The sequence below is a fragment of the Phaethon aethereus genome (assembly GCF_964289735.1).
Source record: "Phaethon aethereus genome assembly, chromosome: 13".
Lineage (NCBI taxonomy): Eukaryota > Metazoa > Chordata > Aves > Phaethontiformes > Phaethontidae > Phaethon > Phaethon aethereus.
This window is the reverse complement of record NC_138589.1, coordinates 16,946,853-16,972,251: the sequence shown is the minus strand read 5'-3', so window position 1 is coordinate 16,972,251 and position 25,399 is coordinate 16,946,853. Positions and strand designations below refer to the sequence as shown.

The window sequence follows — 25,399 nt, the reverse complement described above, 5'->3', positions numbered from 1 at the left end:
GGTCGAGCGTGTCTGTCTGTTAGTCTTGTACAATCACAGATACAATTTCCTTTTGCTTCCTCTTCACATACCACTGTGTCTCTGTAGACTTGCACTGACACTCTTTCCCCTTTTGGAATATGTTGACATCTTGATGTCTTCTCCATAGACTCACACTGACACAGTGTTAGGGACTTTGTGATGACACCGCAGCCCACGTTAGTGAATGGTGAAATAGCTCTGTCAAAAACTATATTATGAAATATCAAAACTGTTTAAAAATGTAGTTTTCCACCAAAAGAAAGGGAAAAAAGTCCTGAGGGCCTTGAGCTTACCTTGAGGACTGATCTGCTCAGTTATATATGAGTATGGATGCTTAAATAGAGCATTTTAACCTATGACAAATATAAAAAAGGTTTTAATGCCTATATATTATCAAAATTCACAGTAGCTAGGAATTACGTTCTTGACTTGTGAACACACCTTATGATATTTGTCCAATACAGGTACTTTAAAACTCTGGTTATACTAATATTTGGTACTAAATGTTTTGGATTTTTCTTTATGTGAAGCATAATGACCAAACTAGAACTGGCCAAAGGGTAGGTGGTTTGGAGTTTTTTTCCCAGTTATGAATACTATGATAAATACAGAATCTTCCTTTCAGAAATGGTGGCATAAATTACTCCAGTGCACCCAGTTAATTTCTTCTGAAAATTACTCCAGTACACATTATTAATTTCTGCTGAAAATGACTTTGATGCTTGACAGGGTTTTGTCATAATTTATTAATGAAGTCCTCATTATGTGGGGCAACAGTTGGTTTCTCTGTTTCTTGACGGTTATGAGAATCTAAAATAGGTCAGGTGAAGATAGGTGAGATTGCCCGGGCTTTATTTCTTTGCTGCTCTTTTTAACCATTAAAGACTGCGACCAGTACAATGTAAGACTGAAGAAAATAATAGCTTTAAAAGAGATGCAGCTGTTACAGAGAATTTTTCCTGTTAATATTTGGGACAGTCATTAGATCTGGGATGAGATAACTTGGACAAATCAACAAGTTAAGACAAATAGTTTTGATTTCTTTGTTCGTTTGTGGAAGAAGAACCCACATTTGCTTAAGAATGTTGGAGAGGTGATTTTGTCTCTTAATCCAAAAGTGATTGATAGTAGGGCAGGCAGACATGCAGTTGGAATTTCACCACACAGGACAGAGTTCATGAGACAAATTCAACCCTAGTTTAAATGCTGCATGGTCTAACGAGCCTCAGTATCTAGTTATTTTCTTAAATGTCTGCCTCACAGACACCTCAGATCTAGAATCGGAAAATCCAGCTGTGCTCTTGCTGCTTCTCACAACACAGTGTAATTAGAACGTGCTGATAACTCTGTTGATGCATGAGAGATTAAAATCCATTCTACCTCATGCTGGTGGTAAAAACGTGGTTTCATCAGGAAAGAGAGCAGATATGAATTGAAAACACACTGAAGATGACAGTATCATTTTCACCAATACACTCCTCTGACTTCACCAACATCAGCATGTGTTGTACACTGCTGCTTTACCCCTCGCATGGCACTGATCTCAGCCATGAGTCAGGTCTCCATGGTACTAGACACTGCAGAGAATAAAAAGAAGCGTCCACAGCCCTGGAAACCCTCATGTCCCGAAACCATCTACCCAGTGGCTCCTGCAGCAGAACGCTTCATGAATGGCTCCTGCTGCTCTGGAGTCAAGCCTCTAACGGAGCTAATTTTTCTCGTGCATCCTGGTACAAACTTGTCACACAGCTTTTTTATGAGTAGGGGACATGACATTTAGTGAAGTATTCCATGCTAAGAATTTCATGTTACAAATTGTTAAAGATGACTGAAATAGGTTATGTACACATCAAAATGAGTGAACTTTTACCTTTCCTATTGCAAGTTATCCGTGACATCCTTGGAAATCATTGACTTCTCAGCTATTGACACTGTTGGGGGAAGGGGAAAAAGGTTCATCTTGCAAGAAATGCTGACTCAGAGATTTCTCAAGAAAATCTACTTTCTTAGCTGAAGAAGAAAGATTCATTATTTGCTCATCTCGGTGAAATCTAATTGTGATACTTATATTCTGTATTAATTTGATTCAGTAAAGATTTCCAACGTAGGCAAAGAAGCCAATCGTAATAATTTGTTCTGAAGCTTTTATTACTATTGTGTTTTGAATGCAGGTATTAAAACAGCAGTGGAGCAGCAGATGCTATCCCTTGCATATTGCTAAAGATGCTACCTATGCAATTCCTAAAAGCATGAGCCCTTCTAATGGGAGGAAGCAGCAAAACTCCCATTGACTTCAGTTGGGTATAGATTTCGTCTAGTAAATATGGGGCAGTGTTACTTGCTGAGGAACAAAGTCATTTGCAAGGAACAGTTTACAGTAGCTTTGACTTCTCCTTTGTACTTTGTACTTCACAAAATAGAGTCACGTTCCATATATAAAAGTGATGGCTTTGCATTAAAAACAAGTTTTCCTTTTAAGTTGAACAAACCTGCTTAAAAAGAAGAGACAGTTGGTACCAATAGCTGTGACTTAGTGTATATTTTTTCTACGTTTTCAAATGCTCATTACAATTCCTACTTACTTTATAGCAATATCACACAATAAACATTTCTTTTCTGATTAAGGGATTGAAGGAGAACTGAATTATAAACAGTATTAATATAAGAGGGAATTTCTATCCTGTGCTCTGTAGGCCTGAGTTTATATGACCTTAAACAATCAGTCTGAAGAAGTCACATCGGCTGCTGTACACATTCCACATTACTGAGGAATTAAATTAAGCAGCTTTAATATCTGTGAAATGGCACAAGCCTGAAAGAGAATCGTTCCGATTTATGGACTTTGTATCTGATTTACTAGTGAATGTCTAGCGATTTCAGAGCCACCAATTGCTTTAAGACCACCTCCAAAGTGTTTTTATCTCTTACAGTAAATGTGCTAACATAATGTTTTAATTAAACATTTAAAGTGCATCAAACAAATTTGTTGATGCTGCCAGAAAAAGAAGAAGGAAAAAAGAGGAAATTCTGCTATTTGCAAAATAGCCTGATCTATGCACCATGGTGTGACCCTGGTAAGATTGCTCTTAAACATTTCAGCTAGTGCCTATAAATTAACAAAAAGCTTCCTTTCCCCTCCAGTTCCCTCATTTTCCATCCCCAACCTCCAAATCATACTTTGTGCATAAAAACATGGTAAGAGCTTGTTGAAAGCTATTCAGCTATGATATCAAATGGTTGTGAACACTGCATTTATTTTTGCTCCTTGAACACAGGCCTGATATTGAAATGATATAAAAGTCCCAGCAGCACATTATATTGATGTTGGCATTAAAAATGCTTTTTCCGTTAGTGAGAGAGGAGCTCCTCCTTAAAAAAATAAAAGCCAATACCAGGCCTATCAAAACTTTATCATCCTGTTACCACTTGGGCACTGTATTAAATATTCACAGCTGAAGCTGGTTTTCATTAAAAATCCTTTTCCCTTCTGCACTGGGGATCACAGACCTGACACCGATCCAGAATTCCTATAACCCTTTAAAAAAGAGAAAAGCAGGCATTGCCTCGACGTCACCTGAAAAGACGCATTCAGATTTCACCCCAGCTCGTTCCCAGTTTCACGCTTGCAGAAATGATGCAGGGTGGCAGGGGCAAAGATCGGCCCTAGGAGCACCACGGTCCTTCTCACCACCTCCTCCAGTTCTGCTCATCCCTTCCCGAGAAGGTGGACCCCGGGGAACGCAGCGGTTCAGTGCACAGAGGCTATTTGCAGAGGGCTAAATTATGATTTATGCTTTATGGCACCAAAAATACAGGCATGTTATTTGTGTACATAATATAGCTTGGGCTTTCCTAGCAAGGGGGAGAGTATTTTGTCTTCCTGAGTAAGCATTCATTTTAGAGACTGATAATCATGGCAGGTTTGCTTTTCTACATATCTTTTCTTACATACATCTGTCGTCGTGTATGAGTGAACAACTAAATACAGTGGGTCGTAATATGAATGGAAAGCATACTGCCATACTGAACTGACTTACAGATACTGGTGCCTGGAGATGGGTTTCTAAGCAATTGTTGTTAAGGTCGGTACTGCCTGCTAACAAGCTGATATACAAATGTAAAGTGCATTTCATGTATATTATATTATACTATATCGTATTATATCACACATCATCCATAATTCAGTTTTCTCTGTTTGTTCAAACCCAATAACTATAAACATGGCATGGTTGGAAAGGAAACGAGTGAGGAACCCAATAGCTGTTGGATCTGCCAGGAAGTGGTAGGCAAGGCAAAATGCCATGGCAGAGCTGAGAACTGGCTATTCCTGGGAGAATATTCGTACCTATGTTAAGAGAAATAAAGAAAGAAAAAGAAGGCCAAGTAATTTCATCATTAGGGATCAGAACCCTCATTTTCGTATGTCATTCAATCACAAGTTACATGAAAGCTGCTGTGTTGTCTAACACAAGGCAGAATAATTATTTTAATGGTGGTAATTCAGTGATTTGAGAACCACCACTAACTTTTCATCCTTTGTAATCTCTTATCATGTACTCCCTCACCCCAGCTCTGTTTAACTGTGCCTTGGAAGACAAATCTACTGCGGGGTGTTCCTGAGGCTCATGGTTACCTTGGGATCCACGTCTATTTTTGTATCTGTTGTCTCTTGCTTTATAGAGAGCTTTTTAGCTCTTTGGGCATTCTAGAATTTAGCATAACGGAGCCCAATCAATGATGTGAGCCACTGAGCAGTAACACTGTGAATATGAAGAAATAATAATTGTGGCTTTCAGCATGAAGGTGGAGACATTTTTCTAGAGAAAAGAAATAAAGACTTCAGAAGAAGGGTGCAGCATTTCTCTTCATAGCACTTCATCGCGCATGATTTACCATTGTGTTCTAGGGGACTGATTTTCAAAAAGAATGAATTTTGCATTAAATTCTGAGTATGGTTGCTGCAGAAGATAAGATATTTGCCTATTCAGATGATGAGCTGGATGCATAAGTGATCACATCAATGGGTAATATGCACATTCAGTCATGAGAAAAAATTTGCATGCCCTGTAAAGACCTAAAAGTTGAACATCTGGCCTTTTCTGTGGCACCTCAATTTCATATCAATGTCTTCTCTTCTTTGAAAGGTTTATTCCTAAAGCCATCAGATCATCACAGTCTTGATACAACATTCAGTGCACACTGTTCATAAACGAGCCAAGCTCAGCTGTGGTGGCAATGACTTCAATTGTTCTGCATTATAGATGTTGTGTTTACCACAAAGTCCTTGAATCGCCCATGACTGGACCCGCGTGAAAGGAAAGCTGGTGCTGTACTTGGGCCATGCAGGAGAGACTTAGGACAGTCTATATTTTGTCCTGATGGAAAAGATTCATTAAACTTCTATGGCATATGCCTTATGTAGGATTGATAGCCAATGAGGGTCAGACAACCGCTCTTTCCTTCCAAACAGCTCTTCTGTTTTCCAGAAATATACAGTTAATTGTCAGTATGAACTGTGAGGAAAAAATACCTAAAACTAGGTAAAATTAAGTACTGTGTACCATTCCTTTCCTCTTACTTTTGTCCTGTAGCCCGCTCCCTAAGCTTTTAGGTGAGATTTCTGCTGAGGTTTCTGCTAGGTTTTCTGGTAAGATCAAGAGCTACACCTGTCCAGGATACTGTATATTGTGATACCATTTTTCTATCCCATTAATTTGGAAGCACGGCGATGAAAATGTCTCCTACCCAAAAAGGCTGATGTACCAAGCACTTCTCTTGTGTCTCTTTACTACTACCTGGCTGCTAATGCTGAAGACCATTGATATGCCATGGGTGTTCCCTCCTCAGAGCAAGTCTCTTGCATCTCATCTTCATTTTTGTGATTTTGCCCTTGCCCCAACCACTCCAAACCTCTGTAGAAGTTTGGATTTGGACTTTGCAGCTCTGGTTATGAGTCATAGCAATATTCTCACACATCTCGGTATATTAGTTAGGGGACTTGTGAAACAGAGGAAGAACAGACAGTTATTAGTTGAAATTCCCAAATGAAGGGCCAAATGCTGAAAAATTTCCTCTGCTTTTATTTGGCCCTAGCTGAGGCAAAATTCTTGTGTAGCATCAATAAATAGTTATCTATCTGCTAAGTTCCAGTCATCGGACTTTCAGTCTGGGTGGCGATGTCAGGGGTTCTTGGCTTTTAGATTCAGGAGATTAAATCATGTTAGGCTGGAACCACATTTTTATGTTTAAAATCATGAAGGAGCTAATGCTCCTGATTGGAAACCCTGCTTCTAACCCTGCCAGCTGCCATCCAAGTCTAAAGGAGGAGGATGATTGTCTCTAAACCTGAGTATTGTTAAAAGCAGGTGATAGGGAAGATAACAAGGGGGGGTTAAGAGTCATTCCCACTTATGCAGACTCTCTACATGCTTGTACTTCTGACCCCAAGATCAAGTTCCAGATAGTGATGTCTGTAAAGTTTAGTTATCTTTCAGAGAAGCCACAAGAAGCCTAGAACTGAACTTCTTTTTTTCCATGAGGAAGTCCTGTAGCAGCCCTACTCTGCTACGGTAACTGTGGCTTTGCAGCTCCTTTGCTGCAAATAGGCATCGCAGGAATTCATGCTGGGTTTCTGGCTAGCAGTCGGAACGAAATTTCTACACAGACAGAAAAATCCTCTCCGAAGAACGGTGCTCTGGGAAAATGAAAGGACAGACCCTCAGGAACTGTCTCCTCCACTGATCTAACAACAGTTTGCCCAGCTGAGGCTTGGCGTGAAGTGTTTACTCATCTGCCTTAGCCCTGGAAAATGAAAAGGAGGTTAAAAATTAATCTTTGCAGCTGGCAACTCCTGTAATGAGTTGAGATGGTGGTGTGTATTTTTTCCAATACCAGGAATGTTATGTAGCAGTGGAGTGACCAGACATCAGGGTTCACTTGTGGTAGCTTGACCCACACAGCTCAAGGCACTGCATGACCTTTGTAGAGTTGAGTGCACCTTTTTGCACTGACCTGTTTTATTTTGGTGATACGAAGGTGCTGGGATCCCAATTCTTAACTGTGACAGTGCCCATCCAGCTACGGTCAGCCTTGCATTCCCAGCTGTACTTGCAGAATAATGTGGCATGATGGGTATCTTCCTTTAAACTTGCAAGGGTAGATTTACTAATAGCAGGATATTTGAGTCATCTGGAAAACTAAAGAAACCTTATGGTATATCACCCCCCTTATTAGTGGGGTTGATTTTGGATCATCACTTGCCAAAGAGCATAGCCAAGTGCTGCTGGAATCAACTTTAGACTGAGCCTTGAATTTCAGGCAGATAAAAAAATAAATCCCTGTTAGAAGAGCCTGCAGGGGATGGAATCTAAACCTGCTGGGGCTAAACTAACACCGGGAAGTGCTAGCCTGCCACTACGCGAGGCCAGTCTCTAAGTAGTTTGATAGTTACCTTAACAACTATAAAGGTGCAAATCTGTAGAGGGGGCAGAAAGAATAGAGAGAGAAACTGCCCTGCCTGTCTCCTGCTCCACAGGGAATAACGCAAGCTACATTCACAGTAACTGATCCTAGTAAATGCTCTAAAGGGAGAGAAAAAAAGCTGTGGCTGAAATCTCTGTACGAATTACAGGGAGACAAGTCTGTATCTCCAGCTCGCGCTCTCAGTCTAATTCCTGTGCTATGCAAATAAATAAGATCCACCATTGCTAAAGACCTTTAAGCTCCTTTGTACCACATATTAAATGTGGAACTAAACAACTTCAGGCATGGAAAGACCCCTCCAGCAGCACCGTGAGGTTATTGCTGTCTCCCCAGAACAATAAATGCAGTGGGTGTGTGATAGCTGTGTGTTGTCTTAAGAAACGTCTCAGGTTTTACATTAAGAAGAGGCAACAGACCACCTTCTTTTTGTTATGAATGCAAGTAGCCGTAGAAATGTGCTCGCACCCTGCGCGGATGGCTCCTGGGTCTCGGGCAATGGTTTTTTGCTTTTCATGAGCCAAGCTGGTCTTGAGAGCAGAGGAGAATAAAGCTGAAATGGGTAGTCCCATTTCAGACACTCGGAGCATATCACACGTGGCCATTAGGGCAGGATTAAATATAATTAGAGAAACGCCTTCTGCAAGATGTTTCTGCGAAAGGATTCGGTGCACACCTATCCTCCGCCCTGCTTGAAGTACTAATGCTGCTCCACCGCTAGAAGCAAATGCCTTTTGAAGGCAGCTCAGAGCCGCCGTGCCGCCGCTTAGCATCACGGTTTGCTAGCTGCGTGCCATCTCCGAGGGCTGGGAAACTGCGCTGCCAGGACCGTGATTCCCAGTCCAGCGAAGCAGGCACTTGACGCATTTCATCCCTTGCAATTAAGGGAGAAAAGCAGAAGCGGGGGGGAATCCAAGCAGCATTTTAGCAACAGACCACTCCCTTATCAAGATGAAGTACAAGCATCACCCGCAGATAGACGCAGGGCTGATGCTCAGCGCAGACGGTAATAAATGCACGTGAACTTTGCATGAGAAAGCCTCACACTTAGAAGACTTCGTTTATTGCTCTTAGTCATTTACACACATCCTTCTAGAGCACGGAAGCTCAAACTTAATCAAACCCTGTGTACAAATTACCAAGTCAAATGCTGTTGTTCTGTTCTCTTTTAATATCAGAGCACAAACGTCCCAGTGCAAAAATACAATCTTGTGATAAAATGACTAATACATGACTAAAGCCATTTTCCATTGTGCAGGCATAGCTCTGGGGATCATTTGTTTTTCATGGTAGATCCCTCAGACAGTGAATTCCTCTGGTGGTTAGGATTATATTAATGACCAGGACTGTTAGTCACCTCAAGGGAGCTGAAATAGGATGCCACTCTGGTCGCCATTATTAATTCCAACTGCAGGTGTGAAAATTAATTTCATGGGTATTTTTATCATTTCCTTTTAGTTAAGGATTAGAGTTTCTCAATGACCCAGACTCCGGATAGAGACAAATCTGAACCGGGTCTGCCCAGCGCTCCCGTAACAGTGAGCTAATTCTGAAGGAGTAGGAGGGGAAAAAATGGGGTATAAGACTTTCCATGGCTCGCTTGGTGAAGACAATTAATGGCACTGAAAGATATCAGATGTCGTCATGACATACACTTCTTTGCACCAGGACTCTGTAAAGCAATCCAGTAAATCGCAGGTTGTTTTCATTTCTGTGGAAGAATAACACATTTGCCAATAGCGGGAGAAAAAAGGAGAAGTTAAATATATCAAACCAAATCAAATGTAGCTGATTAGAAAGCTACAGTTTCCATGTGCTGGCACCGGTACTGTTTTCACATAGATTTTCTGACAGATGCTGCTGTATCTCCATAGCCGAGAAGACAGCTCCAGCAGCCAGACTTCAGCCGCAGAAATCAGACCCGGCATCGTTAACCATAGGTGGAGCTGGGCTGTTGAATTGAGGAATGGGAGGGGAAAGGCTCGGAGGGGAGCTAGCTCACCTTGGCTGGAGAGGACAGGAGACGTAATCCATTACGGAGGGGCAGGCTGGGAAGGGGGAAACACCCCCACCCCCGTTTCTGCCCATGATTAAGCCTCAACTCCTGCCAGTTCAGCTGGCGAAGGTGTTGGCCCCAAACCTGTCCCGTATTCATTGACACCTCCTCCTGCCAGCGCTCGGTGAGTAATGCTCAGAAGATAAGCAGGTTAGGCCAGATTCAGTCAGATAATTAAGGGTTGGAGGTAATGTAAGATCCTCATGTGCTCTTATACGTACGGCTCATCTGGGGTTTTGATTTATAATACGCTGCGCTCGCAACCACCTTTCATCCTGCAGCTCTCATCGTCTCAGGCATCCCTGCGTGCGGGCAAGCACTCCACCTCCTCCGGAGATGGACAGAGAGTACCAAAGGTCTTCTCCAGGGGCGCGGGGCTCGGCGCTCCCCTCTCATCCGTGCCGTGGCCATCAGCCCCCACCTCCCTCTGTTTTAAGCGTCTCTCCTTACTGCCGCCCCGCAAAGCCTTTTCGACCCGATCTCTCTCCCCTTGCACCTCCCGTAGCCGTTTCCGTCAGCGGCACCCGAGTGCACGGCGGGGGGAAGAGCGACCCGCCCCGCAGAGAGAGCGGCGAGAGCCGGGGAGGGCTCGACGCCAGCCCTCCGCTGTTAGAATGAACCTTTTTAGGTCGCCTAAGCCAAGAACCTTGCGTTGCTGAAGACCCCATCAGTCGCTTGAAGCACTTATCGTATTTTACTGTTTACGCTGCATAAGCCCAGTGCGTGGCATCCAGCCCATCGCACGCAGCGCAGTTTATCACCAAAAATTAATGAGTCTGTGCCATCTCGCGCTTCAAGACATTAAATCACGGATTTGTCTAAAATTTACTGAAGTTTGTAACTTTTAATAAAGACCGTCTCAACCTTCACAGTTACACATCAAAACATCACGTCAGAATCGTGCCCCCCTCACCACTTACTGACGGTTGACTTTAAGAAAGAGATACCATATAAAAGTCACTCATTTTTTTCATGCTGCCACCGCAACCGTTCCTTACTGTTGAAACAACTTAATGCAGAGCAGAAGGGAGAAAAGCACCAATGATTTTTCTGAGCTGAAATAGATACAAACGCAGTGTGTGTATCGCAGGACGTTGTCAGGACAGCTCGGATACATAACATTAATGCAATTGCTTTATTCTCTTCCCTTAACTAGTACTAGTTTTCTGCTTCTGTAGAGTTTTCCGATTAATTTGTGCACGAGTTTTTACTGGGTTCTCCACTTACCCGCTTCAGCTAATTTCAGAGCAAATACCACATTATATAACTGCACATGATCATCTAAGTTATAAATGATAAATTCCACCATAAAGCTTGATAAAAATCTTTATTGCAATTTCAGGTTTTATTTCTGTTAGATAAATAGATTTTTTTAGCATCAAAATGTCTTCATTGATTTTTACATTTAGGCAAAGCCATTCATGAAAATTAGTAAACTAGGACATGCATCACGAAACAAGCACAGTACAAGTCTTGTGACACTAACCTTTAACCACATCTTAGAGCCACTTGCAGCTTTTCAGTTGCACCTCTGTGCTGTCTTCCCTTCAGGTTGAGAAATTGTTGCTGGATCATACAAAGTTGTTTGGAATATTTCCAGCATTTTACGAACGTTATAAGCAAGCAATGAAAATATTCTGATTGCTAAAAAGCAGTCACTTCATTCAGACTCGGGGTACACGGCGCAGACTCACGCACTCGGATGTAGCACCGGTGCTGCGTCTTCCAGGTAGTGACTGTCAGGCACTTCCAGGGGAATAAAATCAAAGCAGCTGCTAATACCTCGCGGTTCCTGGAGCTAAAACACAAGCCCTCTCGGATGCTACACAAAAGCAACCAAGGTGTATGTTTAGCCTGCCTTTTCAAACGACTTTTTTCTAGTTTAGCAGCAGAAACTTTACATACAAACTAATAGAGGTTGAATATTTAGGGTCTGTGCAGAACAGCCAAATAGGAGACTGTGTAGGAAAAGAAACCACTTTTTTTTCCTCTCCTTTTCCACAGTTTTCAAACGTGGCAAGTCTGGTGGATTTGGTAACCCTACTGCAAAACTGGAAAGCGGAGAGAGAGGAGAAGCAAGTTTCATTAGCAGAGGGAATTCTACATAAAATGTACTGGAGCTGATGGAGGAAAGGAAGAGACAGCCAAGACGTTCAGCTGCAAGTGGAGTCCAATTTGATGCTCAGCATGAGTTTAAAGGGAAGATTTTCTCAGCCTTAAAATAAAAGAGCAGTATCAGATGCGTACGGGGCAGAAAACCGTCGTCACAGAAATGGATGGTACCAGGCTCTGGAAAAGCGAGAGTGGCAAAAGTAGCTCGTTTCGCCGCGCTACATTTATAGATGTGCTCATTTGAATGCTCCCGGGAGGCCTTGCTGTATGTGGCCAGAGGAAATATGCAGGCATCCTAGCACGCAGCGTCAAGAATTAAAAACCCGAGCGTAAAGGAGATCCACCACAAGTTAACTGGGAATTTTGCCTTTGGATTTTGGGGAGCAGACCTGATTTCCTGCCAGCAGATCTGCTGATTTCTTTCATTTCTTGTAGTGCCAGCCCTTCGACGTAAACAAAATCCTCACATCAAGGACCCGATCCTGCTTCCACTGAAGTCGATACAGGTTTTGTCATCGGTTTCAGTGGGACCAGGGATTCAATCCTGCGGTTCTTCACGTCAACAGGGTCGGGGTTTTCTCTGCGTTAAGTGAGGTTGCGTTAGTACTGCAGAAGGGGCCAAAATTATGTTGATTATTTGGATGTAAAGCCAAACACAAAAACAGGAGTAGGGGGAAGAGGGAGAGAAATGTTTGAGAAGGTGAGTTGAGAGCAGCATACGTTCTCGGTGTGCAGCGGGTCAGCAGGAACTCGGCCCCAGCAAAGACTGCAGTGGCCCAGCCTCAGTTAGCCAAGTCCCTCAGAAACTACTGGGGGGAACGGGGAGATCCTTTTTCATCTGCTCCTTCTAAAGTAAACATTTGAGTCACTCATTCTTTATTAAAAACAAACAAAACGTTGACAGCAGAAATTATTGTCACGTATAGACACATAGCAATTGATTCTGCTTCTTCGCTGCTGCTTCTTTTCCCTCTTCCGCGATACAGGGTTGTTAGGTCTTTCTGTAACAGTACTGGCAAATCAGAATTTATTGTACATATGTGTGTGTTCCACTTAATAAAAAATACACCTATATTTTGAGATAAACTTTGTTAGTAATTCATGAGGTAAGTGACTATTTATGCTAATAAGGGAGAAATATATTCTCAAACATAATGCATTACATAAATTTGAATGCAAAATGTTCAATTATGAAGTAAACACAGGTAATGCAAATAGTAAATTACATCCAATAAAAATATATAAAGAATGTGTCTTCAAAGAGAGAGAGGCTTTTATTTGCGTCTGTGAGTTGTTTAAAGAGAAAAGAATTAATAAATACGGAATTACTCTTATGATGATTTAGCTCATAATTCACCAATCCATAACGACTCCCAGTAATCAGACTGTTGTTTCATACCCTCCAATATAAGGCAGGACTGTTTCCTCAGCAATTTTATCCCTACCAGATTATCTCGTCTGATTCTATTAATTCTCTCCCATAAATCTGCTAACAGTGATATGTGATTTACTTACCCTGTTAACTGATCTGAAGACTGTTAAAAGGATTTATCTAGCACTGCACCTAGGAGCAGTTTATGCCTTATCACTCTGTTACTCTGAAGAAGTCTTTCTGAAATCAATTTGGCTGGTTTCATAGTTAAATTCAGTGGACACTGTTTAGTTCTGCACCATAAAATAAGACACTAGATAAACAAAAGGAGCAGTAACTGTACTTACTGTGTGGGTCTTGCTATGTGTTTAAGTTATAACAAATTACACTCTGAGTCCATATAACTCATAACCTGCACGTTCACTTCTGCTAAATCTTCTGTGTTAGATACACACACGCACGCGGACTTCAGCGATGGAAGTTCTCGCATCTGCTGCTGGCGCGCTCGCCCCGACGCAGGGCGATCCGAGAGTATTTGGAGTTAATGTTTCACGTCCCCCTGCGCGATTTGTCAGAAAACTCTCCCGCAATAAATACACGTTAGTTTGAAGGCTTATGAAGCAGGTCAGCAGCGAACTGGGAGCAAGCAGGGCTCCGCATTATGCTGTCGAACAGAGATGCTTAAAAACAAACCAGAGCAAGAGGCTGCGAGAGGGACGCTGGAGTTTTCGCTCTGCCTGGCTCAGGGCAGGATTGGAACAAACAGTGCTGGGAAAAGGGAGCAGTCTGGGGGAATTGGCCTGCGATAATTGTGGAAAAACTGAAGACTGAATAGCTCTAATTGAAATGAAAGTGTGTGATTGTTATGGAAGAAACGCTGTTAATAGAGGACTGTAAATGTTTAGACACCCATTGTGAATAGCCAAATAATAAAGAAAAATACTACTAAAATGAGAATTATATAGCGCAGGGAGGAGAATGTTGCTTCTGAAGGTTATCCAAAAATTGCTAATAACCTTTTTTTCTCTGCTGCGCTGAACAGTAGAGACATTTTGGTGCAGCAGTTCTGTGTAATCATCACACAAGAACAATATTATACAACTAATAATTTTACTCGCTGTTCTGGTAGGTCAGAGCTTCAATTTAATTTGCAGCACTTGCTTACATTGGTATCAATTAAGAGATGGTCCCATTAGCTCACACAATTTCATACTCTTTGTCTAGAGTTCAGAGTTTACTCAGGAAATTTACTCGTTTGCAAATGTAGCACTTTGAATCCTCACGTCCAAACAAACTGTTTTATGGGGCTGGAGCCACATTTCCACAGCCATCTATCAAACGGGCAAGTGAAATACTACGACTGTACATTCTGGAAAGCAAACCCCTTTTCATTTAAAAATATTAGCACACATTTTATTTCTCTCATAGGTGAGCGTGTTAAGTGATATACAGTACCACATTCATCTTGCTCAGGGAAAAAACAAATATAGGGAATTGGACTGTTCTGGGGGTGCGTATGCTGTGAGCCTGGAAGTTTTGTCGAGTCCAAGTACGCGAAGAAATAGGAAAGCCAGCCCGCGTACTTAAGTCATATTATTAACTTTGTCGTGAATCGCAATCTCTAAGATAAAGCCAGCAGATGTCCACGGCTCCGTGTGTGTGTGTGTGTGTGTGTGTGTGTGTGTGTGTTTCGGGACCATGCAGAACCATAATTTAATATTGTTAGCCATGTCGGTAGCATTTTTTAGGTTTACAGGATGGCCTCTACAATCATTTCTAGATGTAGTTATCTCCCTAAATTTGCAATATACCCTACCTTTTTTAGCTGCCAGGAACAGTACATGCTGTATGACTTTCAGATGTGAGTGCTGGCACTCATACTGATAATGGCATAGTCAGAAGATGTTATCCATTCGTAAATCCACTAGCCAAGTACTGTTTCCTAAGCAGAATTCTTTGGCTATTGCCAATGATGATTTTCACAGTCGGTGAAAAATTACCCAGAGACTTGCCCGCACCTACAAAGCCGTACCCTGCGCGCAGTTATAAATAGCAAACTCCGAGGGGGAAGGGACCGGGCAAGGGGAGAAGGAAGGATTTGAAGTACAATGTTCAAGAAGCCGGTTTAATATATGACCAAGTGTCAGAAGTCAGGTTTCTGAGAATTACTTTTCAGATAAACAACTTTATAGCACTGCACTTAATCTTACTTACTAGAGACATCTCATTTATCACGGAATTACAAGTAACTTTAATTCTATCGATATTCCCATAAAGCCCGCTCCGAAAATCGAGCCTGGCAGCCCCGGAGGCTGCGGGTTCCCCCGGCCCGCGGCGGAGGGGGGCCGGGGTGCAGCCGGGCCGGGCCGGGCCTGGCCTGCGGCCGCCGCCCCGACGGCGGGTCCCGCCGCGGCCCGTCCCGGCTCCCGCGGCCCCGCGCCGGCCGGGGCCCGCCTCGGCACTGACCTTTCGACGAGAGATGGCGCTGTCGAGGTTTAAACCGAGCCGCTCCGCCGCTCCGCGCCCGGCCCGCCCGCCGCTGCCTCGGCCCCCCCGGCCGCGGCCGCGGCCCCATCCCCCTCCCGGGGCGGGCGGCGGGAGGGGAGGCTAAAGTAAATACAATTAGTTCTAAATGTATTAAATTAATTAGTCCGGGCCAGCAGGCCGAGCGCGGCGGGGGCGGGCGCGGGGCTTGCCAACTTGCAGGGCTTTCGCACCTCTTGGCGGCGTTGGGGGGGGGGATCGATGCCCCGTCCCCGCAAAAAATAATAAAGAGATGAATGACAGGGGCGCTGCGGGGGAGCGGCGCGAGCTGCCCGCAGCCGGCGCGGGGGAACGGCCGGGCCGGCGGCAGGTCCCCGCACTGCGAGCGGCCCCGCCGGGCGCTGCCGCCTCCCCGGCGGGGCGCAGGGAGCTCCCCGCGCCCTCGGGCGCCCGCACCGCCCGCCCGGGCGGGGGTATCCCCGGGCACCCCGCCCCGGGGCAGGGCGCTCGCCCGGCGGCGCGCGGGGCCGCGGGGAGCGCGGCGGCCGGGGCCGTCCCGGCGCGACGGCGGAGCGCAGAGGAGCGGAGCGGCCCCGTCCCGCACCCGCTTACCCGGTGAGTCCGGCGGGAGGCGGCGGGCAGGAAGGGGTTAAGGCGCTCCCCAGCTGACAGTCAGCTGATGGGGCCCTGATTGACAGCTCCGAAAAGTTTCCTTGTTTCTATACTATTATGCTAATGAGGGCTGGGATGGCGGCAGCCCATTGGCCCGGCCGCCGAGGCAATTTCCCATTTGACGTCAGGAGCGCTATAAAACTCAGCAATGCTTTTAAACTCTCCTGCTGGATGAAACCTTTAAAATATTTTTCATCTTCTTGCTGTAGCTTTGGGTCGAGGGTTTTTTTTTCTCTCTCTCTTTTTTTTAGCTATTATTGTTATTATTATTTTGGTTGCGATATCGACTTCGATTTTTTTTTTTTTTTGCCTTTGCTCTCTTTTCCCTCCTCCCTTCCCCGATGAACCTCTCTTCTCGCTCTGCACTTTGCATGAGAAAGCCTAGAGGAAAGGCACGATGAAGTGTTAAAAATAACAAAACAAAACAACAACAACAAATTTACTCGCAACACCACCAGCTAACACTTCCAGCTGCAGTTTGCAAGCTGCAAAAAGAGAGAGAGAGGAGAGAGAGAGAAGGGAGGGAGAGAGGAGGAAAAGGAGGAAAAAAAAAAAAAACCTTTATGCAAAAGGCGAATAGCAAGAGCCCCTCGCTCTGATGCATCAGCGGCAGCGGAGACTCTGCAAAGGATAACGCGGAGCGGGAGCGAGCGCGGCCGGGGCGAATTGGAGCGGAGGCTGCCGGGGGCCGTGGCGAGAGGCAGAGGCAGGAGAGAGCGGAGCAGAGCTCGCCAAAAATCAAGCTGGCTCACCCGGTGGCAACTCAGAGCAGTCCCCTCGCTCCCGGAGCGCACCCTTTCTGGAGGACTGTCAGCAGCAAAAGGATGGCATCAGAACTGGCAATGAGCAGCTCCGACCTGCCCACCAGTCCCCTGGCCATGGAATATGTTAATGACTTCGATCTGATGAAGTTTGAAGTGAAAAAGGAGCCGGTGGAGACCGATCGCATTATCAGCCAGTGCGGCCGCTTGATCGCCGGGGGATCGCTCTCTTCCACCCCGATGAGCACGCCCTGCAGCTCGGTGCCCCCGTCCCCCAGCTTCTCGGCGCCCAGCCCCGGCTCCGGCACCGACCAGAAGACCCACCTGGAAGACTACTACTGGATGACGGGCTACCCGCAGCAGCTCAACCCGGAGGCGCTGGGCTTCAGCCCCGAGGACGCGGTGGAGGCGCTGATCAACAGCAGCCACCACCCGCTGCCCGGCGCCTTCGATGGCTATGCTAGAGGGCAGCAGCTGGCCGCGGCCGCCGGCGCCGGCGGCTCCGTGCCGGCCGAGGAGATGGGCTCGGCGGCCGCCGTGGTGTCGGCGGTGATCGCCGCGGCGGCGGCGCAGGGCGGCGCGCCCCACTACCACCACCACCACCACCACCCGCACCACGGCGGCGGCGGCGGCGGGCACCCCCACGCCGCGGCGCCGGGCAGCGCGCCGCCCTCCTCCGCCTCCTCGGCCGCCGGCTCCGGCGGCGGCGGCGGCGGCGGCGGCGGCGCCGGGGGGCTGCACCACCCGCACCACGGCGGCGGCGGCGGCGGCGGCGGCCTCCACTTCGACGACCGCTTCTCCGACGAGCAGCTGGTGACCATGTCGGTGCGGGAGCTCAACCGGCAGCTGCGGGGCGTCAGCAAGGAAGAGGTGATCCGGCTGAAGCAGAAGAGGAGGACCCTCAAAAACAGGGGCTATGCCCAGTCCTGCCGCTTCAAGAGGGTCCAGCAGCGGCACGTCCTGGAGTCGGAGAAGAACCAGCTGCTGCAGCAAGTGGAGCACCTAAAGCAGGAGATCTCCAGGCTGGTCCGGGAGAGGGACGCCTACAAGGAAAAATACGAGAAGCTGGTCAGCAATGGCTTCAGAGAAAACGGATCCAGCAGCGACAACCCTTCCTCTCCAGAGTTTTTCATGTGAGTTCCCACAGCCTTGCCACCTTAACTAAAAGTTCTCCGTGTGAGTTGTTGTTGGGGGCTTTGCTAGAGCGACAACCCGGCTTGCCACCTTGTATTACTTTTTTTTTTTTTAACTCAAAACAATTTTAAAACAAAGTTGTTTTTTGGGTTGGTTTTTGGTTGTTTGTTGGTTTTGGTTTTTTTTTTTTTCTTTTTAAGGTGGACTGGCTCCGTGTTGGCCAACCTAAAGTTCTACATGAGTTTCTTTTCTGTTTATTATTATTTTTTTTATTATTTTTGTGGGGGCTTGCTGTTGTGTTGTTTTTTTTTTAAATTTAAAAGATCCAACTCGCCACCAACTCAGTTCTTCATATGAAGCTTGCTCTTTGAAACCTGCCATCCACATTATATATATATATATTTTAAGTTCATGAGAGTTTTTTTTCTTTTGAGCTTGCTGTGTCCAAAAAAGTCAGATTTTTTTTTTCCATCCTGAGTTCTTCATATGAGATTTGAGCTTTGCAAAAAGAAAAATAAAATTTAAAAAAAAAAAAAAACAAAAAACCCCAAAAAAACAAAAACAATGTGAAATTTTTAGACTCCAGCTTGCTGAGTTCCATCAGTTTTTAGCGTTGTTGTGCAAAACTAGAGATATGCCTAGATCAACCTGCCAAAATCAAGCCTGCATCAACCTTCGGTGTGTTCATGTGAGTTTTGGCCTTAATCTGCCAAACGTGAGACTTTAGTCTGCCATTAGGATCCCATACTCATCTCATGCATTACGCTTGCTATTTTGTCTTAGCAACAATGAACTATAACTGTTTCGAAAGACTATGAAAAAGAGACATTATATTAATAAAAAACCCTGCATGCTGGTCATGTACGGTATAATTATTTTTTTTTTCTTTTGCTTGGAAATGGACTTTTGGAGACTATTATGGCATGGCATTCATCCTTTTGTTTTATTGCCTCATCACTTTTTTGGGTTGAAAGCAAAAAAGTGCAACCTTTAATCTTCCTCCTCCTCTTCCTCCCCATTAAAGTTTGCATCTGCTCTAAAACTGCTTTGAGTTACTCAAAACTTCAGACTTCCTTTTAAATGCACTGAAGCATTCCCTCTCAAAAAACCTGCCAGAATGGATTTTCATAACCTAATGTGGCAAAAAAATATTAAAAAAAAAAACCAAACACAAAAAGGACTTTGGAAAGATGTTCAAAAACAAAATTCACATCCCACTTGGGGGGGGACACTGTAACCATGCTGTTGCCTAAAACAGTCTAAAAATTAATTTTAAGTGATCTGCCCCATTATTTTTTTTCCTTTTGCATTTGGTCATTGTCAAATGTGGAATGCTCTGGGTTCCTAGTATATAATTTAATTCTAGTTTCTGTCATCTGTTAGCCCAGTTAAAATGTATGCTACAGATAAAGGAATGTTATAGATAAATTCGAAAGAGTTAGGTCTGTTTAGATGTAGATTTTTTTTTTAAAGATTGATGCACTAAATTGTTTACTGTCGTGATGTAAAGGGGGGTAGAATTTGCAACGGGACTGTTTTAAAAAGTAGTTTATGCAGCATGTGCTTGCAACTTAAATATAAGTTGGGTATATGTAGTCCTTGCTATACCACTGACTGTATTTGAAAACCAAAGTATTAAAAGGGGGAGGCACCCCTGTTTATATCTATAGGGGTATTTTACATTCAAAATGTATGGGTTGGTTTTTGTTTTGTTTTTTTTTTTTTTTTTCAAAATTGAAGTATTTGGGACTGAATTGCACTAAGATATAACCTGCAAGCATATAATACAAAAACAAAACAAAAAAAAATTACGAACCTGTTTAGAACGCTAATACAATTTATGCAGTTATAAAGATGGCATTACTGCACAGTTTTAAAATGATGCAGATTTTTTTACAGTTGTATTGTGGTGCAGAACTGGATTTTCTGTAACTTCAAAAATTCCACAGTTTTAAAGGCAATAATCAGTAAATTTTATTTTCAGGGACTGATATCCTGTCTTTTAAAAAAAAATGGAAAGTAAATCTTACCACAATAAATATAAAAAAATCTTGTCAGTTACTTTTTCTTTTACATATTTTGCTGTGCAAAATTGTTTTATATCTTGAGTTACTAACTAACCACGTGTGATGTTCCTATGTGCTTTTCTTTCATTTTCAACTCTATGGTTATATCAAAAGAGAGAATAATCTACAATAATAAACTGCATTTTTTTGATTCCGTACTCAGTTTCTTAGTCTGTAGTTTAAAGTTCAATAACTCCAAGAGCAGTACTTCAGTGTACTGCCTGGCGAAGGGGTGATGCTGATACAAGAGCTGGACTCGATAATATTCAGGAGGGGAGAAGGAGAAGGATAGCTTCGTGTAAAATGGAAAATTGTCGCCTGCTAGAAATCAAGTTAACTTTCAGGTAGATGAAAAACGTGAGCTTTCAGGTGCTGCTTCTGGCTTCTCAGTATTGCAGTGAGCTCAGTTTCAGTGACTCAGATCATCCCACCAGGTTTTAGGAGATCTCAAAGGGGAGGTCTGCTTAAAAACCTGATGACATGATACAGCCCTATATTTTGATTGTTTTATGATGGAGTGAAGCGAAAGGGAAGCCTTCACATCCTCTTATCATCTGATCCCAGCAAAGCATGCCTGTCTCAAGTAAGAGATGACACTACATCAGGCTTGGCTTGTCACAGAGCCACTTATTGCTAGAGCGAAAGATTTCTTGCCATTTGGGTCCATGCTGCCTCCTTTTTTTCTTTCCTTCGCTTTTTTCCCTCCTTCTTTTGTTTGCCCTGTGTTTTTCTTCTTTTTTTTTCCTTTTATTTCTTTTTTTTTGCTACAGGCCGTAGAAAGCCCAGAGAGAACTGAGGAGCAGAGAAAAAAAAAGATTCAAAGGACTTCCTCCAACTTTTGAGAGTTACTTGTCCTAAACAATCAATCCAAAGGTTAACGTGCTAGAAATGTTCAGGTCTCCGAGCCCCTCTTCACTGCAGTTCTCCATGTCAAAGGGCATTTCGACTTCGAAAGGCTCCGCAAACCCTCGACCCAGCTCATTTAAAGCCACCTTCCCCAAGAGCCTCCAGAGTCCTCTCCCCCTCTTTGAATGGGAGTATCTGCCCTATTTATTTGGGAAGCGGAGGCCTCTCCGAAGGATGCTCCAGCCCCTCCAGGGTGGGGGTTTTATCTCCAGACCCAGGATCATAAACCCCACACTTTCCTCCCCCTCCCCTTTGTATTCCAACCCCTGCTGTCAGTGCATCTTCTTCCCAGCTGTCAGGTCATCCCTCCTGGGCGCTGGTGGCACTGAAAGGACCTGTTGCCGTTCCTCTGCCCGGCTGGTCCAGCCCACAGCTCAGACCGCATCCTGTCCCGTCTGCCGGGGTCAGGATGTGGCCCTGAGCCCCCCCGCGGCACCTGCGCCCACATGCGCTGGGTGCTGCTGGAGGTCAGCCTGCTCCCGCGGAGGTCCCCGTGAGGGGGTGGGCACCCAGCCCTGCCGGGGGTGACGGCGGGTGCCGGTGGCCGTGGTCCCCGTCGCCGATGCTGCGCCTCGCCCCTCCCCAGCGCCGAGGCACCGAGCTGCCCTTTGGCATCTGACCTGCTGTTGCACCAGGGTTTGAGTAATGGTTCAAGCTCCAGATTCTGGTTAATTCGAGCTGCGTTTGCTGGTTAATGTGTAATCTGTGGGTAAACGGGTTGCTATTGGCTGAGCAGAGAATTATCCCCTCTCATAAAGACAGGGCTGATTTTTACTTCTCCCACCTCCCTTTCCCCAGCTGAGCCTTTACTGATGCCCAGGTTTTTTCGCAGGGGGTCACTTAGAGGCTTCACTGCTGCCCTTGCCGAGAGCTCCCGAAGGAGCCCTGCCCCAAGGAAGGGAAGGGACGGGACGAGGCCTCTCCCTTCCTCGGCAAAGCCCCCAGCGAAGCGGCGCTGCAGCCCCCGAGGCAGCGCGGAGCCCCAAGCCCCCGCAGCGGGACCCACTTCTGGTCCAGCCTCATCCCTGCGCCCCTCTGTCGCGCCGGGTTTCCTCGCAGCCAGGAGGAAAGGAGTTAGGAGTTAGGAGCAGGCACTAGGATTTTAAAAGTATTGTGAATTGACCGAGTGGTGCGGAGCGAGGGGAGCGCTGCCGCCTCCCTGAAGTATCTTCTTTTTCGGAGGAAAAAAACAAACCCCACCCTGTTTGAGCAGCAATAAGAGAAATCCTTCCTAGAAATAGACTGAGTGCAAAAGGGAAAATGCCCATCGCACACCCAACCTGAGAGGGAAAAAAGGCGCTCTCCCAGTTTGGCATCATTATGACACATTGCAGTCTTGCTTTGCAAATGAAAAAAAAATGCAGCCTTCCATAGGCTGCACTTGAATTTCACCCTGAAACACGCCAACTGCCCAACTGAAGGGGGAAAAAAAATAATAGATGCACATTTTAGTGTTCACTAAAGCAAAGTGAGTGCTGGGGTTCTCTGTATGACTCGTTGCAGGGGAGCGCCCACCTTTGCCGCAGGACTGCTTGCTGAGGACTAATTGGAACCGCTTTGCTCTGAATAACCTACATTCATTAATCACCCTTCGCTTGACTCTGGCCTCGATCCTGCTCCCATTGAGCTCGGAGGTACAATCCCTGGGGATTTCAAAGGGGCGCAGGCTCCCACTGTTCTCCCACAGGTACCTCTCCAGCTAGAGCAGTCGTGTGTCAGAAGGCGTGAGTGGTCTTAATCTCCCCATCACTAACAACATCCTATTTCTCCCGTGGTCCTACAGCACTTTCCTGTTTATTAACGACATTACAAAGAACTTTCATGTGACCAGTGCCAGAGATACGCGCGTGGAGAGCAGCCCTTTGCTGGCTGGGAAATGGTGTGCACTGCGGCTCGGCCCCCTCCTCCCTCCCCATCCCACCTTACACTTAAGCCTGGTTTGGTTTTTTTTTCCCTCCCTAAAATGAAACATAACCCTCTGGCCGACCTCCGGGCTTCGCCGAGCAGAGTCCGAGAGTATTTTTGTGTTTGTGCTGTAGCGTTTTCCCTGCCTGAAAATGTCATCCTGGACCCCATCCTAAAAAAAGAGGGGAGAAGGAAGAGAAATATCCTGGTCACACCAGTGTATATTTGTTTCTTGAACGATTTCTTGCCACCACTGGGACGGCGCTGTGCGAGAAGCGCCCGTTTACAAAACAGCGCAGTGAGTGCTTTTATTTATTAGAAAGTCATCTTCGCCCTTTTAAAACAAAAGCGCTTGCGCTCAATCAAAATGCCACTTGAAAACTACCCCCACACAAAACGTGGCGGCAAATTTTTAGTTTAAAAAATGAACTTTCCCAGCTCTTTTTTTTCCTTTCCCTTCCGAAAGCTTTTGCGCAGCTGTTTCCTCCCCCTCCCTCTGTGTAGTGTGTAGGAAGTTCTTGATCTAGAATCATTCATAATTTTAATACCAATTTCTATTTGACATAATATACTGATATCAGATAGAGAGTGTAGCTGCTTCCTGGATTTAGGGAGGAAATGATGCATATATCAGAATTATCTGCTCAGATGCCAGAACTACATTGGTGTCATTTCAGCATGTGCTGCATTGAAAGGAAATCCTCTATATTTATTACTCCGATCATCAGAGGAGCTAAATGGACCCACTGTTTCTGACACCTGTTCGGATAGCTGAAATTAAAATTTCACACAGGAGGAAAAAAAATCCTACATACTTCAACGTTAGGAATTAAGATTTTTTAATAAACTTTCTTCCCTCCCTCTTTCCGAATCGCTGTGTTGCAAGCGGCTGCCATGAGGCTTGGGCATTCCAGGGGTAGCTATGGAGAGTGGGATAGATTTTGTTTGCTCAGCCGGGACAAAAAACAATCCTGCTTGTACGCGCACACACACACTCGAGCTGTCTGTAGTCAAATGCTTCAGATATCTGCTTTAAGTGCAGGTCTCGGTATGAATAACACGAGGTAGCACACCCCAGGACGTGGCGGAGGTGAGCGGCTGTTGAGACAATTCGTCTTTTTGGAAGGGAACTGAGCACTCAACCACTCCACACTTTTAAGGCTCCTCTAATGAATTTTTTGGGTGCAGCAGATACAAATCAATAGATTAAAACACTGTACACTCTGCAGCATCTCCTTCTTGACTGCCTGAGATTGTGGGGGAGGACCGAGAATAACATTTGTCACTCTCTGAGGGCTGAGTGCATTCAGATTTGTGAGCTCTAAGCCAACACGATGCAAAAATAGTCCAGGATGTGACTTAACTTTTCAAGTGAAAAGCAAAAGGCCAGGGACTGGCGAGGCTGTGGCCAGGCGTAACGGCAGATAGGCAGCTCCAGCTCCAGCCCCAGCTATCTACCAGCTCTCTATCTATCAGGTTGACCCGGCACAGTGTGATAACGTCTCAGTGCCCTCGCTGCGAGCTGCCCGTATCTTATCGCTCTCTGAAGTTATCATTTTCTTTCACTGTTGCTGTACCCACTTTTTTCCCCCCCAAAGTCTAGCTTTTAAATCCCTGCCCCTTCCGATGCAGCAGGGAAGCGCACAGGCCTGTAGCTGTGGTGCAGGGAGTTAGGGGGATGGAGATTGCCCTGCCTCTCTCCTTGCTTGGTTTGAAGCCCTGTGGACTCCGTGACATGATTTCCTTCTTTTTTTTTTTTTTTTTTTTTTTTACTCTTTTAATGCAACTCTGTGAGACGTCTTACATGGAGGGAATCAAAGCCAAAGCAGAAGTTTGCTAGAAGTGGTGTTTCTGCACCACACAGAAAAAAAACCGCCCAGCAAACAACAAATCGAGCAGTGTCTTCAAGTTTCCAGCGGGGGTAGGGAATGGAGTGCCCCGGTCGCCACTCTCGATTGTGAATTCATAAAGCAGCATAGCCCTGAGAAGTGTCCCCAGCAGCTTGTCCCCCGTTAAAGCAGAAACGGCAGTGAACCCTCTTTAAGCCTGAGCTCCGGCCCTCCCTGCCCCTCATCCCTTGGTTTTGAGCCATAAAGTCGGGTGTCCCGAGGAGTGCGGGGCGTCGGGACCGCGGGGCGCCCGGGGCGGCGGGGACACTCGCGTTCGCCTCCCCGCCGCCCGCCCAGCACCTGCCTCGGCCGGGGAGAGCAGCACGTTTCGGGAGAATTCTGGCACGGATTTTTCAACCCCTGCTTCCAGCAGCTTGAAAATAACCCGGGCCGGGGAGGGGGGGGTCTATATAACGGTGTAGCCCCCCCTCCCCCGGCGAGCTCTCCATCGGCACCCGCGGGCTGCTGGGCCGCCAGCCCGGGCTGCATCCGGAGCGGCCGGGGGCGGCGGGGCGAGAGGCAGCGGGGGCGGCGGGGCCCGG

The 25,399-nt window shown here is 45.7% G+C and overlaps 1 protein-coding gene across 1 annotated transcript in view; it reads left to right on the top strand.

The window, feature by feature from the left end:
• Window positions 1-15,442: 15,442 nt before the first annotated feature.
• MAF (MAF bZIP transcription factor) overlaps window positions 15,443-25,399 on the top strand; it is a gene marked incomplete at its 3' end in the record, with an annotated part of 13,024 nt that continues 3,067 nt past the window's right edge. Inside the window, exon 1 of the mRNA XM_082005705.1 lies at window positions 15,443-18,090. Within this exon, the coding sequence (XP_081861831.1) occupies window positions 17,021-18,090 (1,070 nt within the window). The 5' untranslated portion in view covers window positions 15,443-17,020. The remainder of the gene's footprint in view (window positions 18,091-25,399) is intronic.